Source organism: Heptranchias perlo, chromosome 9 (assembly GCF_035084215.1).
Source record: "Heptranchias perlo isolate sHepPer1 chromosome 9, sHepPer1.hap1, whole genome shotgun sequence".
Classification (NCBI taxonomy): domain Eukaryota; kingdom Metazoa; phylum Chordata; class Chondrichthyes; order Hexanchiformes; family Hexanchidae; genus Heptranchias; species Heptranchias perlo.
Window position 1 is genome coordinate 3,039,749 of NC_090333.1, and position 16,415 is coordinate 3,056,163.

General features: G+C 41.9%; 1 protein-coding gene across 1 annotated transcript; it reads left to right on the forward strand.

The window, feature by feature from the left end:
- The first annotated feature begins 3,791 nt into the window (after positions 1-3,791).
- Positions 3,792-15,473, forward strand: LOC137325591 (afadin- and alpha-actinin-binding protein-like). Its single transcript, XM_067990856.1, has 8 exons — positions 3,792-3,876; positions 6,472-6,677; positions 9,061-9,211; positions 10,139-10,275; positions 11,145-11,318; positions 12,052-12,169; positions 13,839-14,019; positions 14,731-15,473. The coding sequence occupies exons 1-8, from the start codon at positions 3,792-3,794 to the stop codon at positions 14,939-14,941; spliced, it is 1,263 nt and encodes a 420-aa protein (XP_067846957.1). The 3' UTR covers positions 14,942-15,473.
- The last annotated feature ends 942 nt before the right edge of the window (positions 15,474-16,415 follow it).

A 16,415-nucleotide genomic window follows, 5' to 3' on the forward strand; every position in this document is an offset into this window, starting at 1 on the left:
AAGGGGCCATTCGGCCCATCGTGTTCGCACCGGCTCGAAGAACAACCAGGTGCCCATTCTAATCCCACCTTCCAGCATCCGGTCTGTAGCCCTGCAGCTTACAGCACTTTAGGTGCGGGTCCAGGTACTTTTTAAAAGAGTTGAGGGTCCCTGCCTCTACCACCAATTCGGGCAGTGAATTCCATACACCCACCACCCTCTGGGTAAAAAAGTTTTTCCTCATGTTCCCTCTAATCCTTCCGCCAATCATCTTAAATCTATGTCCTCTCGTTCTTGAACTCTCCGCTAGGGGAAACAGGTACTTCCTGTCTCCTCCATCTCGGCCCCTCATAATTTTGTGCACCTCAATCAAGTCTCTCCTCAGCCTCCTCTGCTCCAAGGAAAACAACCCCAGCCTATCCAATCTCTCCTCGTAGCTGCAATTTTCAAGCCCTGGCAACATTCTTGTAAATCTTCTCTGCGCTCTCTCCAGAGCAATTACGTCCTTCCTGTAATGTGGTGATCAGAACTGCGCTCAATACTCCAGCTGTGGCCTTACCAGCTTTTTATACAGTTCCATCATTACATGCCTGCTTTTGTATTCTATACCTCGGGTAATAACGGAGAGCATCATCTATGTGGTGGCATCATTCACAGGTAAGCAGTCAGATTCCACATATATGCCAATGACTCCCAATTCTATCTCCCTGCGACCTCCCTCAACTGTCTCTGTGCTATCAGACTACTCGTAAAGACATCTAGTCTTGGATGAGCCACAGCTCCTTCCAGCTCAATACCAGGAAGATTGAAATGGTTGTCTTCAGCCCCCACCACAAACTCCGCTCCATTGCCATTGATTCCAACCCTCTCCCTCGCCGCTATCTCAGGCTCAACCAGACTGTTTGCAGCCTTGGCATCCTGCTCAACTGAGCTTAGTTTCAGACTCCGTATTCTTTCCATCACTAAAAGCACTTACTTCCACAACAACACATGCCTCTGCCCCGACCTTAACCCCTTCACAGCCAGTATCCTCATGCATAACCTCAAGTCACCTCCAAACATTACTTCAGTGCTCTCTTTGCTGACCTCTTTCCACCCTCCATAAACTCAAACATGTCCAAAACTCTGCTGCATGTATCCTGTCTTGCAGTAAGTCCTGCTCGTCATTCACCCGTCTACAATGACCGACATAGAGTTCGAAGTAGACTGCATTTTAATTTTGAGAGTTTAATTATTCAGTCAAATCATAATACATATTTAATACACAGTTAAGCACAAGGCAGTGAAGATAAGGTTGTCTCTATGGGTTACAAAGACATGGTATAACTCATTAATTATGTACATGAATACATGGAATCAAGTTCTGAAATAATTAAGAATGTGACGGGATTGTTTTAGATCGCACAGGAGAAGGGCTCGAGAGCAACGTCCTTGCACAAGTTTAGACTATGTTTCACCACATATCCTCATGGAGGGATGTCTAATAGGTGCTTGAGATTTCATGTGGCCTCAAAGGAACTGGAATAATGATGATCAGTGGAACAACATGGTTATAGGTACAAACTATTCACAACTTATTGCATCAAGAATATGGGCCATATTCTCCGATTGGCGGGATGAAACAAGTAGTGTTCTCCCCAGTTATCTGTACTGGGCCTTCAGCTTTTAACCATATATATTAGCGACTTGGATGAAGGAATAGAGAATTGTATCTCCAAGTTTGCAGATAACATCAAGTTGGGAAGCACAATAAGTTGTGTGGATGGGAGCTGGAATGGACATAGACAGACTGAGTGAGCGGGCAAAACTATGGCAGATGGAGTTCAATGTGGGGATCTGAGAAAGACAAGTCAGAATATTTTCTTAATGGTGAAAGACCAGGAGCTGTGGGGAACAAATAGATTTACGTGTCCGTGTCCACAAATCACTATAACTTACTGCACAGGTACAAAAAGTAATCAAAAAGGCTAATGGATTGTTGGCCTTTATCTCAAGGGGGTTGGAATTCAAAAGTGAGGAAGTTATGCTTCAGTTGTACAGAGCCTTCGTCGGACTCCATCTGGAGTTGGGTTTAGTTCAGTTCAGTTTTGGGCACCAAACTCAGGAACGATATATTGGTCTTGGAATGTGTACAGCACAGATTCACCAGAATGACACCAGGGCTGAAAGAGTTAAATTTCGAGAACAGACTGCATAAACTTGGTTTGTATTCACTCGAGTATAGGAGATTGAGGAGTTATCTAATCAAGGTGTTTACAATTAAAGGATACAGAGAAGCTATTTCCTCTGGTGGGGGAATCCAGAACAAGAGGGCATATCTTAAAATTAGAGTTAGGCCGTTTACAAATGAAATCAATTCGCACTTTTTCATACAAAGGGTGGTGGAAAGCTGGTACTTGCTGCCCAGTTAGATGCTGAATCAATTGAAATATTCAAGACTAAAATCGCTAGATCCTTGTTATGTCAGGGTATCAAGGGATATGGAACAAAGGCGGGTAAATGGAGTTGAGATGCAGATCAACCATTTTCTAATTCAATGCAGAACAGGTTCAAGGGGCTGAATGGCCGACTCCTGTTCCCACCGGTATCCATACACATGTTTGATGCAGGGCTACTTCACTGGCCCATTATAATGATAAACATCTCCATACGAGTGATAAGGAAAGCTGTATTAGGCCATACATTGTATTATTCTCAAAAGGCAAGATAATCAGTAGGAACAAGATTGGTGAGCTGCAGGTGCAAATAGCTACATGGGAATACGATGTCGTGGTGATAATGGAGACCTGGCTCAAAAAAGGGCAGGATTGGGTACTAGATAATCCTGGATACAAGCTGTTCAGGAAAGATAAGGAAGGAAAGAAAGAGGTGGGGGTGGCAGTATTGATTAAGGAGAATATTGCACTACTGGAGAGAGAGGGTGTCCTGGAGGGGTCAAGGACAGAATCTATTTGGTTAGAGTTAAGAAATAAAAGAGGTGCCATTACACTACTGGGTGTATTCTATAGGTCACCAACTAGTGGGAAGGATATAGAGGAGCAAATTTGCAAGGAAATTACAGAGGTGCATAAGCTATAGAGTAGTGATAACTGGGGAATTCAACTAATATAGACTGAGATAACAATAATAAGGGGCACAGTGGGGCAGGAATTTTTGAAGTGTGTCTTGGATAACTTTCTTAACCAATACATTTCTGCCTAACAAGGAAGGAGGCATTTCTGGACTTGGTTCTAGGGAATGAGGTGGGCCAAGTGGAGCAAGTGTCAGTGGGAGAGCATTTAGGGAGCAGCGATCATAGTATCATAAGTTTTAGAATAGCTATGGAAAAGGACACGGACCACTCTGAAGTAAAAATACTCAATCGGAGGAGGGCCAATTTCAATGGGATGAGAACAGATCTGGCCCGGGTAAATTGGAATCAAAGATTGGCAGGCAAAACTGTAATTGAACAGTGGGCGGCCTTTAAGGAGGAGATGGTTCGGGTACAGTCTAGGCACGTTCCCACGAGGCAGAAAGGTAAGGCAACTAAAGCCAGAGCTCCCTGGATGACAAAAGAGATAGTGAGTAAGATGAAATGAAAAAAGGGGCAAATGACAGATGTCAGGTTGGTAACACAAGTGAGAACCAGGCAGAATATAGAAAGTTCAGAGAGGAAGTGAGAAAGGAAATAAGAGGGGCAAAGAGTATGAGAATAGCTGGCGGCCAACATAAAAGGGAATCCAAAAGTCTTCCACAGGTATATAATCAGTAAACGGGTAGTAAGAGGAGGGGTGGGACCGATTAGGTGAGATCTATTCATGGAGGCAGAGGGGATGGCTGAGGTACCAAATGAGTACTTTGCATCTGTTTTTACCAAGGAAGAAGATGCTGCCAGAGGCTCAGTAATGGAAGATATAGGTGAGATACTGGAAAGGCTAAAAATTGATAAAGAAGAGTTACTTGAAATGCTCGCTGTACTCAAAGTAGATAAGTTCCCATCCGGTCCGGATGGGATGCATCCTGGGTTGCTGAGGGAAGTAAGGGTGCAAATTGCGGAGGTACTGGCCATAATCTTCCAAACATCCGTAGATACGGGGGTGGTGCCAGAGAACTGGAGAATTGCAAATGTTACACCCTTGTTCAAAAAAGGGTGCAAGGATAAACCCAGCAACTATAGGCCAGTCAGTTTAACCTCAGTGGTGGGGAAACTTTTAGAAACGATAATCCGGGACAGAATTAACAGTCGCTTGGACGAGGGTGGATTGATTCGGGAAAGCCAGCATGGATTTGTTAAAGGCAAACCATATTTAACTAACTTGATAGAGTTTTTTGATGAGGTAACACAGAGGGTAGATGAGGGCAATGCAGTTGATGTGGTGTCTATGGACTTTCAAAAGGCATTTGATAAAGTGCCGCACAGTAGGCTGACCATCAAGATTACAGCCCATGGAACAAAGGGGGCACTAGCAACATGGATACAGAATTGGCTAAGGGACGAGAAACAGAGAGTAGTGGTGAAAGGTTGTTTTTCGGACTGGAAGGAGGTGTACAGTGGTGTTCCCCAGAGGTCAGTGCTGGGACCACTGCTTTTCTTGATATATATAAATGACTTGGACTTGGGTGTACAGGGCACAATTTCCAAATTTGAAGGTGACACAAAACTTGGAAGTCTAGTGAATAGTGAGGAGGATAGTGATAGACTTCAAGAGGATATAGACCAGCTGGTGGAATGGGCGGACATGTGGCAGATCAAATTTAACACAGAAAAATGCTAAATGATACCTTTCGATAGGAAGAACGAGGAGAGGCAATATAAACTAGAGGGCACAACTCTAAAAGGGGTACAGGAACAGAGAGTTCTGGGGGTATATGTGCACAAATCGTTGAAGGTGGCAGGGCAGGTTGAGAAAGTGGTTAAAAAGCATACGGGGTTCTGGGCTTTATAAATCAAGGCATAGAGTACAAAAGTAAGGAAGGCATGATGAACCTTTATAAAACTCTGGTTCGGCCACAACTGGAGTATTGTGTCCAGTTCTGGGCACCACACTTCAGGAAAGATGTGAAGGCCTTAGAGAGGATGCAGAGAGATTTACTGGAAGGATTCCAGGGATGAGGGACTTTTGTTACATGGATAGACTGGAGAAGCTGAGGTTGTTCTCCTTGGAGCAGAGATGGTTGCGAGGAGATTTGATAGAGGTATTCAAAATCATGAAGGGTCTAGACAGAGTAGATAGAGAGAAACTGTTCCCATTGGCAGAAGGGTCAAGAACCAGGGGACATAGATTTAAGGTGATTGGCAAAAGAACCAAAGTTGACGTGAGGAAAAACTTTTTTACACAGCGAGTGGTTATGATCTGGAATACACTGCCCGAGGGGGAGGTGGAGGCAGATTCAATCATGGCCTTCAAAAGGGAACTGGATAAGTACTTGAAGGGAAAAAATTGCAGGGCTACGGGGAAAGAGCGGGGGAGTGGGATTAGCTGGATTGATCTTGCACAGAGCCGGCATGGACTCGATGGGCTGAATGGCCTCCTTCCGTGCTGTAACCTTTCTATGATTCTATAGCACAGGAACAGGAGTAAACCATTTAGCCCCTCGAGCCTGTTACGCCATTCAATGAGATCATTCAATGACCTAACTCCATATAACCGCCTTAGCCCCATATCCGTGTGATAGCACTGTCGACGACACCTTCCATCACTTTGCTGATGATTGAGAGTAGACTGATGGGGTGGTAATTGGCCGGATTGCCTGCTTTTTATGGACAGGACATACCTCAGTTCAAATGGAGAAAATCAATTCTTATCAGCTGATCTGACTCACTTTTTTTAATTGATATGTTCTTCATAAATATTGTCAGTGTACAAGGAAGAATTTGACATTTTATTTTGGGGAATGGGTAAGATGGAATACTTTACTAGACATCAATATTGCTGTGAAAAATTGACTTAAGTGGTAAAAGTCCATTTTGAGCTGGTCCCATTTTTAAAAAATTTCTTTAACGAGTTTAGAACCAATAGTGTACACATCCCGCCCCCCCATTTATTCAACAGAACTATATCCTTATCAGGATGGAGGCCACTAAGATGTGCAGATGGTAGTGTAAATCCTGCTCGTAATATTACCATTGTGGAAACTGGACTGCCTGTTCTAATAGTTTCAATTTCCTTGAGCGCATGATTTAACAGACACTTCAGTGCATTGCATTATTGAGCAAGTGCTGCCATGTCAGAGGTGCCATCTTTCGGGTGAGCTGATAAAATGAGGCCCAATCTGCCTGCACACGTGGATGTAAAAGATTCCCATGTCACTATTTGAAGAAGGGCAAGGAATTCTCCCAGTCTCCTGGCCAGCGTTCTCTTATCAAGAACAGATTATCTGCTCATTTTATCACTTGCTGTTTGTGGGACCTTGCTGTGCTGTGCACAAACTGGTTACTGTGTTTGCCTGTACAACCGTGACTGCGCTGTAAAAACAATCCATTGGTTTTGAAGCACTTTGGAACATCCTGAGGATATAATAAAATTATATATAAATGCAAGTTCTTCCCCTCTCCTCGCTCGCCCACTCGCTCGAACTATGAATGGCATCATAAAGAGCTAATGGTGGAAGATATTGAACTGAAACAAGTTCTGCAGCAAATGAAGAAAGATATGATGTCCATACTTAGTCGTAGAAAGCAGAGGCCAAAAGAGAATGTGGAAGATAGCAGCGGTATAGTGAGTTTCACAATACTGTTTCTATTAATATGTGCTTTCAGTTTTTATTATGAAACTGTAACATTTTATTCCATTGAACTATCATGCTTACAAAAATCATAACATAGAATTACATAGAATATACAGAATAAACAGGCCATTCGGCCCAACTGGTCCATGCTGGTGTTTATGGTCCACACGAGCCTACTCCATTCCTACTTCATCTAACCCAATCAGCACATCCTTCTATTCCTTCCTCTCTCATGTGTTTATCTAGCTTCCCCTTAAATGTATCTGTTATTCTCCTCAACTACTCCTAATGGTGGTAAGTTTCACATTCTAACCTCATAACCATCTATGAATGGCATCATGAAGAACTAATGGTGGAAAATATTGAACTGAACCAGATTTATTAGTGACTATCTTATATTTATGGCCCCTAGTTCTGGTCTCCCCTGCAAGTGGAAACATCTTCTCTACGTCTACCCTATCAAACCCTTTCATAACCTTGAAGACATCTTTCAGGTCACCCCTCAGTCTTTTTTCCAGAGATGAGAGCCCTACCCTGTTCAATCTTTCCTGATAGGGATAACCTCAGTTCCGGTATCATCCTAGTAAATCTTTTTTTCACCTTCTCCAGTGCCTCTATATCCTTTCTATAATACGGAGACCAGAACTGTTCACATCTGGATCGTTTTCTGCATTCTTGTAGATTTAACCCCCCCGCAACCATGTGTAAAATGTGATTGTTGGTGGATCTCTATCATAAAATACAAGCTTTGATTATGGCGAGATATTTTATTGAATTGCATAAATTTGTTCAGATGATTGTACTTTATACTGTTTCAAATAGCACTGCATCTATGTGATATGGTGATTCGTGGGGCCGCAGTTCATCTTTTCAATGTAACATAGCGCACAAACGAGTGTTGAGTACCTCTGCTTTCACTTCTGTGAATAACTAAACCAAATACAAACGCTGACATTTCTCGATAAGGAGCTGGCGTTCATACAACTTTCGGACATGATTGGATAATGAACAAGTCAACTTGTTGCAAAACATAAGCAACATCACAATGCGTAATCATCCTCTTTCTCCATCCCTTAAATTCACTTTCCCTTTCATGGTTCAGGAACACAGCAAATTTCTACCAAACAGCACAGTGAAAGTGATTTTCAAATGAATTTTGGATTTAAAACTGTACCTTTTGGGTGATGCCTTAACTCTTGGCAGTACTTCATGAACCAAAATTAAGAATATTTAAATGCCCGGCAAACAGCTGGTTCTGCTTTTTGCCATTTAAAAATTTACAGCAATTCAGTTTCATAAGTGCCGCTGCAATTGGAATCTTCGAGGATTAGTCCCAAGATGCGCTAGAGATAAGATGCCAGTGCAGGAGACATACGGCCTCACTTATGGTAAGGGTCTAGCATTTAGGCCACATCAGCAGAAGTACGATCCAAACCTCTCAGTGAGCAGGCAGGAGTAACCTCGAAAGATGTTATGGCAGTGGAGGCTTCCACAGGTGAACGTGTCTGACTCCAGGAAGAACCTGCAACAGATTCTGAGTTTGGAGTTTCTATTTTTCCCCCCTCTAATTCCCAAAGTTACACTGAAAATTAGGACCAGCAGAACAAAGTGTTCCAGATATGACGAAACTAGCTTCAGAAACCTTTAGTACTCTGACCTCCTTGCTCTCCAGGTGATGTATCTTTTTCCCCATACTGGAAAAGTAGGCCCCTTTGTCGAAAGAGCAGGCACCATTCAGATATGTAACCCAGGTCACCCCAATACTGACTTCCCAGCTATTGAACAGGACACAGAGTGTGGTCTTCAGGGCCGACTAGGCCGGAGATTGGAACGGGCCACAATTCTTCTGTTCGTAAGATTTATAATTACAAATCAAGCATATTTCCAGTTTGATGCAGTGATGTGTATCTGGATCCTTTTATTCTGTGAAATAACTAAAGTCCCAAAGTTGTCCCGAACGTATCCCCCCTCTGCTGCCAAAGACCTCCTGGATAGGATTAAACCCAACTGCCAGCAGTGTATGTGCAACAACTGGTTCTCTCTCATCTATTGGTGAAATAGACTGATTCAGTCTCCGGAGGATTATTTTACTGCAAAAGGCTCACCACACATAGCGGTAAATGAGTCCAGTAAAACTGCCACCTCAAAATATTATGCTATTCCTAACCCTGGTGTTGCTCTTTCACAGGGTGTTTTGAATATTACCAATTTAGTTTAACAACATATTTTTTCCTTTTTTTGAAAAGTGGAATTGTTGATTTCGTGTTGGGGAATGGAGAGTTTTTTTTTATAAATGAAGCAGCTGTTTGGCCACTTCTCAGCACTTTATTCTGTCATCCAAGAAGAAGTTTGCTCGTTTTTTTGATTTCCCAGGCTGGGTCGGACAATGAAGAGGATTCTGGTGAACAAAACAAAGAACGTAGCTTGGAGCTTTCGTGTGATACAGTCAGAGAGCAGCTCACCAACAGCATTCGACAACAATGGAGAATACTGAAAAACCATGTCGAGAAACTAGACTCTCAAGGTATGATTGGCTTGTGTCGAATTGAATAGTTTAGGGCAGCACTGCCCAATCTTGGTCTTTTTGTGGGTCACTTGGGTGAATGCCCTGGAATTCCATGGGCCATAAAGAAAGTGCCAATAGCAACTGTTTGTGAACCTCCAGGCCCACAAAATTCACATGGAGCAAGAAATAAAAGTGCAAATGGAAATGAGTTGCCTGAGCTTTGTGTGCTGGATTACCTGGGTTTGTGGTCCATGTGTGGCTCCAGGTCCATTGTTTAAACACCCTCTGCTTTACAACAGTGGAGTGTGGAAAATAAGAAATTCCATTGTACTATATCGCACTTTTCATTTCTTCAGTAGTTTTGAGGACGGCGAATTAGATCTTGACGACTGAAACTGGGAAATATTTCAGAACAAATACAGGAAAAGGTGTTCACTAATTGTCTCAAAAATGCGTCTATTCAGAAAAGCATTAACTCTACTATTACCAAAAGAAATCCTAGGTTAAAGGAAAAGGTGACTAGGAAACTATTTATGCCTCCTGTTATACAAAGGCGATTTATCCCCATGTAATTGGCATTCCAAAATACCTACAATTCTGAACTCTGGTCTGATTATAAGGTAAGTGTCTCCCTCCCCTGCAAAAACCTCCTCACTTGGCCAGTTTGAGCTAGTTTTCTGATGAGACAGACTGGAAGGATGGGCCATCTATATTTGGTGCTGGGCTTCCACAGTTTACTGTGACTTGTGTAATGTATGGGGAAAGGTTAAATAGAAAGTAGGAATCTCCTCAAATTTTGCCATTTTGAAGCCCTGATTTTATTTTAAATGTAGCTGGAAAGTGCAAAGCTTTACTGTAATTATATTTAAAATACTTGCAGATATATGGTTTATTTTAAATACATCCGATTGTTAGTGTTGATGGGCTAAGTTTCACTTATTGCAGCATCCTTGGTGAAGTCTGGTTTTCTGGAGGATGATGATATAATCAGCAGAGAAGATCATGAGCAAGAGATTGAGAAACTAAAAGTGGAAATCCAGCAGTGCAGGGATGTGATCAAAGCCCAGCAACAGCTGTTACAGGTATGGTTTATATTTTAAAATAAATGCCTCCGATGTGTCAAGTCTGCACTGTGAAAGCAACTTTGTAGCTGTAAAGCCGGCTGCTGATTTGAACAGCGAGCGGTGGCCAATTATTGCAGTCAGTATAGGGTATGGGGGGACATGGGATGTGTTCCCATGCACCTGCTTCCCTTGTCCTTCTAGGTGGTGGAGGTCATGGGCTTGGGAGATGCTGTGGAAGAAGCCTTGGCGAGTTGCTGCAGTGCATCCTGTAGATCGTACACATTGCAGACATGGTGCACTAGTGGTGGAGGTGGGAGATGGAGTGCCGATCAAGCCGGTTGCTTTGTCCTGGATGATGTCGAGCTTTGAGTTTTGTTGTAACTGCACCAATACAGGCAAGTGGAGAATGTTCCATCACACTCCTGTCTTGAGCCTTTTAGGTGGTGGAGATGCTCTGGGGAGTGAGGTGGTGAGCCACTTGCTGCAGAATACCCAGCCTTTAACCTGCTCTAGTAGCCACAGCATTTATGTGACTGGTCCAGTTGTGTTTCTGGTCAATGGCCACCCCCAGGATGTTGATGGTGGGGGATTCAGTGTTGGCTATGCCATTGAATGTCAAGGGGAGGTGGTTAGACTCTCTCTCTTCCTTGTTGGAGATGGTCATTGCCTGGCTCTAGTGTGGTGCAAATGTTACTTGCAACTTATCAGCCCAAGCCTGGATGTTGTCCAGGACTGCTTCATTATCTGAGGAATTGCAAATGGAGCTGATTGATTTTAATCAATTTTTAAGGTGTTAGGTATTGAATTTCTTTTATATATAAAGTCAAAAAATGCCTACTTTATCATTTTTGAAATGTGAAGGTTAGTGTTACCTTTTCTTTCCAAAGCAACAGATTAATGCCCAGTGCGATGACGAAACAGCCATACTACTGCGAGACTGCTACTTACTGGAAGAGAAGGAACGATTGAAAGAAGAGTGGAGACTATTTAATGATCAGAAGAAAAACTTTGAAAGGGAGAGAAGAAACTTTACAGAAGCAGCTATCAGACTGGGGCACGAGGTAGCACTTTTGGTTATTTTACGTTTGTTGGTCTCCACGTAGAATGGAATTAGCCCCATCATTTTATAAACCTTCTGCAGACGAACCTGTCCCTTAATGCTAAATTTGGAATTGCTGTGAAAGCTGTTATTTTTGCTGTGAAATGGTCATGCTTGTCACAGTTGATTGAGATCTCTGATTTGTTACTATGAAATGGTGAGCAGTTATCTTAATCATTTGGGAAAAAGAAATTCATTTTGTATGAACATCTGGCCTTTAAGTATTGTGGTGCAAAAGATCAATACAGTATGAGATTAATTGTTTTGTGACCTGCAGAAAGATTGTACAGACTCCATAATTTGCAGTCAGCTCTAATGACATAATTTCCAGCGGGTATGAAAATTATAAATTGCAACTTGTAAACAACTGTATGTGGAGGTTCTGCAGAGCTGTACAGTTCACCCTGTATTATAAACAGAACAGAGTCCACAGCACTGGCACTCCCAGATATTATAGAATACTTCTTCACAAAACCAATCCATGAGATAAAGTTGGCATAAACTTTACTCCAGTCTTGGAAGTATATATTTTTTTTGATTTTTATATCTTGATTCTCAATAAAGTGCATTTCACATTCATGAAGCTGTTACACACAGAATTTACATGTACATTCTGATGTTACAACGGTTGTGGGAGGAATGCGTTGATGGATCCAGAAGTGACATTTTTTGACTTTGCCCATTTCTATCCGCAGAGGAAGGTTTTTGAGGAAGATCGAGCCACATGGTTGAAGCAGCAGTTTTTGAACATGACTCCCTTTATGGAGCTCAAGAATCCCAAAATAATGAAGCCACAAAGTGCCTTTTCCATTAGTGAGTTTTACAATCAAATGTACAAAAAAACTGAACATTCAATGGAAAGTGATACCTTGCCCACTTGTGTTACTGTCCTCCGATGCCTTTGAAGCAGCTCATGTTTAGATTCATACATTTTTCGTGTGTTTTCTTGTTAGATTCATTTTCTTTCTCTAGTGTGCTGCCTCAACTGACCAACCTCAGTCAATGCTCCAAAATTTACAAATACCAAGACTTAGTAACAGGTTTGAGAGGATAAATCGCCTCCTCCTGCTCCTATGTTCCTCAGTAAGCAATCCACTGCAATTTTTTTTGCACCATAAATATGAACATTTTAAATCGGCAGTTTGAGAGAGAACTTGTGCGGTGGTCCTTTTGTTGGAAGCTAACGGTTGACACTAATATTTGCTCCTTTAGTATTATGAGAGCCACATGGTCAGGGAGCACGAAATACAAACTGATTCCGTGACTGGTTATTAAAATTTATAGTTAGGTGCATCCTCAAGCGTGTAAGTTAACTTCTGGGTGATTTATTTCTCTCTCTTTCTTCTGCGCTCTCTCTCCTTCACGCTGTTTCTCCCCCACCACCTCCTCCACCTCCACCACTATGGCCAAGGAGAAGTGTGGCCCAACAGGAAATCCCATTCAACCTTCCTTGATTCTTTCACCCACCCCTGGGGGGCATGGGTTCTTAGCGACACCAACTGCACGGAGTGGACATTGGGAACTGAGTGGAAATGGAGGGACAACATTTTTCATCCTTCCATGTGTTCATGTTCCAGGGCACTTGTGGTCCTTTTCAAAACATCCTGCTGGGATTTTTAAAGTGGGGCGGAGATGAATGAGATTCACAGAAATACATGGGAGATATTACGGTGCTCTTTCAATTCACATTCCAGGCTAGAATCGAGTGCTCTCGCATCGTGTATTAAATGAACTTGTAAGATAAAGAGTGTTTGATGGCAACCCATTGAATGAACGAATATAGAATTTATTGTGCTGTTCAGTTAGGCCAACATGACTCGCATAGTATTTTGACACTGTGATTTGGGTCCACTTCCTTTGTGAGATGAAAAGCAATGATCTGATTTATTTTGAATGGACTTGTTATAAAGATTTATTGAGATTTTGCTGATTGCGTGAGATCTATATTAAAAATGAAAGAAGCATTTCTCTAGTGCTGGGGAGGGGTTGTTATTAAAATGTCACATCAGTAAACCTGGAAGAAGGTTTTGAGCTCCCCAATTACTCAGCAGTTAAATGAACCAAATATGGTCCAGTATTCAGGAAGACCAGGGATTTGATCCCTGTCTATGCTGAATGAGCTGATTTCAGCTCGAGTGCTAATGGTGAAGTAGTGTTGATTTCAGCAGCTCGGGCTCGGTGGGGGAGTTAAAACCGGCCAGGTTTCCTATTCCTTATTCCCATCTATTGGTCCTTACCATTAACCGGGTATGATTCGGTTCTGTTACGATGCCCATGATTGAACATCCTCCCAACAACATTTACAAATAAGCACAGCAACTTCAAATACAGTCCCTTCATCAAGTGTGAACATGGTGTGTGCCTTTTATTTTTTCTTTGTTCCCACTGTGGTTGCTTGAACTTTCAGGAGTAGATCAACTACTTAGAGCTACTTCTATTTATTTGATTAACTTGGTTTATATATACCATAAATATCTTCTAGGTCCAGAGCAGGAGAAGCACAAGATACAGTCACAGCCAAATATGTCTACTTACCTCCGACCTAATACAGCTCCAGTAGCTGCACCTGAACTCTCAACAAATACCAAATTTCCTCCAATAAATAGTGCCACGCCCGTGTCCACAGAATCTGGTCGAACAGTGCGCCTCAATCCAGGAACTAGGTGTGTTCACGAATCTCTTGTGCATTTTGTGTGGGTTTTTTTTAATAGACCAGGTGATAGTAGGAATAGGAGTTTTGGGACTGGAGTGGGTCACCAGGTTATTTTAGGAAAAAATACTTTACAGGAAATTGCAACCAGCAGCAAGAATCTTGAAGCTTCAGTCCTTGAAGTCAGACCAGTATATTCCTGTTACAATTTTTCTGCAAATTATAAATTAAAATGAAGATAAATTGTTTGGTACTGAACACCTCTAGTTGATGAATCATGCTTTCAATACTATAAGAATTCCATGTTCATTTTGGAGGAATGAAAGAGTGGATGTGGGGCCGAACATGAAGGAGTTTTGCCAGTTAGCTCCAGGTAATTAATCGATCTCAAATGGTATGGGTCTGCTTAAGGTATTCTAGTAGCAACCATCTGAAAAAAACTGACATTTGGTAAACTTTTGAGGAATGATGCTCGTTGCTGAAAATATGCACAGTAGAGTGAGAAAGAAGTTGCATTTATATAGAGCCTTTCACCATCTCAGGAGGTCCCAAAGCACTTTATGAAGTACTTGAAGTATAATTGCTGTTGTGATGTAGAAATACAAAGATCTGATTAGGTTCAGTTGTGTGGTTTTTTAACCAGATAGGAGATCTTTGTGCTAAATCTCGGGGCATGCATTCCAGATTAAAGTGTAATGATTTTGTTCATTGATTTTCATTGCAGCTCGAGACCTATACCAAAAAGAGGAAACGGGGGCAGTTACGATGTGAAAAGAAACAGTAATGGAAGACCTCATGAGAAATGGAGGAGCACTGCAAAGCCAGCCCCCGATCACAGATATTATAACGGGTGTTCTACACTTTGGAACGATTCGCAGGAGGAGGACTCGAGTGGAAATTCTCTACAATCTACAAATGAGCCTAATCTCAAATGATTGTGCACAAGGCAGAAACTACAACTTCAGATTCTGTGAACTGTCTAGGGTCCTTGGAATGTAGTGTTCCATTGAAATAATGCACATGTTATGGTGACATTGTGAACTGAAGATCACTTCAGGCAGCACTTTGTATGTCGAGTGGAAACTGGTGACAGTTGTGACTACGACGCCTGGATGATTTTTGGTTTGCCGGAGCTGCACTATGTTTACGTGTAAATGGGTCTGAAGAATCGCATTTTAAACGTGAGCTCTTTTTGTCTTTCTCTTTTGCTATTGATTATGAAAGGAGTAGGTGCAAACTTTTTTGTGAAGTTTTTAATTTTAAAATATTGCAATGATTTTTGAATCTTTGTTTATGTAGGTTATGTGAAGTACTGTAACATCTGAAATTATTTTGCTTTTAAACCTTTTGACATGGTTATGGTGGTGATGGTGGGGAAAAAGTCATGCACGTGTCAAATCGTCACTACAGACAACTGTTGTTAAACTCAAATCAAATCCTTGTAAGGTGTTCTGATAGAATTTTAATTTGACATTTTTTAAAAAAAAGACTAGGTGCTGCTTTAAATGTAACACATGAATTTTTTTTGTCCCTGAAAGATGGGATCTTAATAAAATGTGTGTTCACAGCAGATCTGCCACAACAACTTTATTCAAGAATTTGCAACTAAAGACCCTGCTCTGATGAAACCACTGCTGGAGAGGTTTACTGGTGACTGGCCAAGAGGGTATTTGTGGGGTTAAGGAAACATTTGATGGTTCTGTGCTTGTTCATTGAGATTTTTGATTGTCATAATCGATTCATGTGGTTAAAGAATTCCTGGTTCTTCATGTCAAGCTTTTGCAGTATTTTTAAAACTGCTGTTTTCATGACTTGGTGCACACATCTGGTTAATTGTGTGGCCTTCAGACAGAGGGATTTGTTAGAAAGTTGCTCTGGAACAGTGATAGACACCGACAGAGGGAGATAAATAAAGGTGAGACTCAGTACAGTACAATAGAGAGACACCAGCAGAGGGGGATAATGTGTGACTGAGTACAGTGAGTAACAGAGACAAACCAACAGAGGGAGTTAGTTAAAAGTGAGACTCAGTACAGTGAGTGACACAAAGAGAATCCAACAGAGGGAGTGAGTTAAAAGTGAGACTCAGTACAGTGAGTGATACAAAGAGAATCCAACAGAGGGAGTTAGTTAAAAGTGAGACTCAGTGCAGTGAGTGATAATGTGGAGATGCCTGTTTCCACGAGTGGAGAATTCAAGAACTAGAGGACATAGATTTAAGCTGATTGGCGGAAGGATTAGAGGGGACATGAGGAAAAACTTTTTTACCCAGAGGGTAGTGGGTGTATGGAATTCACTGCCCGAATTGGTGGTAGAGGCAGGGACCCTCAACTCTTTTAAAAAGTACCTGGACCTGCACCTAAAGTGCTGTAAGCTGCAGGGCTACAGACCGGATGCTGGAAGGTGGGA

What these genes read in the sequence shown, in the direction of transcription:
- LOC137325591 (XM_067990856.1), top strand. Translation starts at nt 3,792, where the DNA reads ATGGCTGAGGTACCAAATGAGTACTTTGCATCTGTTTTTACCAAGGAA. An exon ending in TGGAAGATAGCAGCGGTATA is followed by an intron (nt 6,678 to 9,060) that starts GTGAGTTTCACA and finishes TTGATTTCCCAG; the next exon opens with GCTGGGTCGGACAATGAAGA. An exon ending in ACAAAGTGCCTTTTCCATTA is followed by an intron (nt 12,170 to 13,838) that starts GTGAGTTTTACA and finishes AATATCTTCTAG; the next exon opens with GTCCAGAGCAGGAGAAGCAC.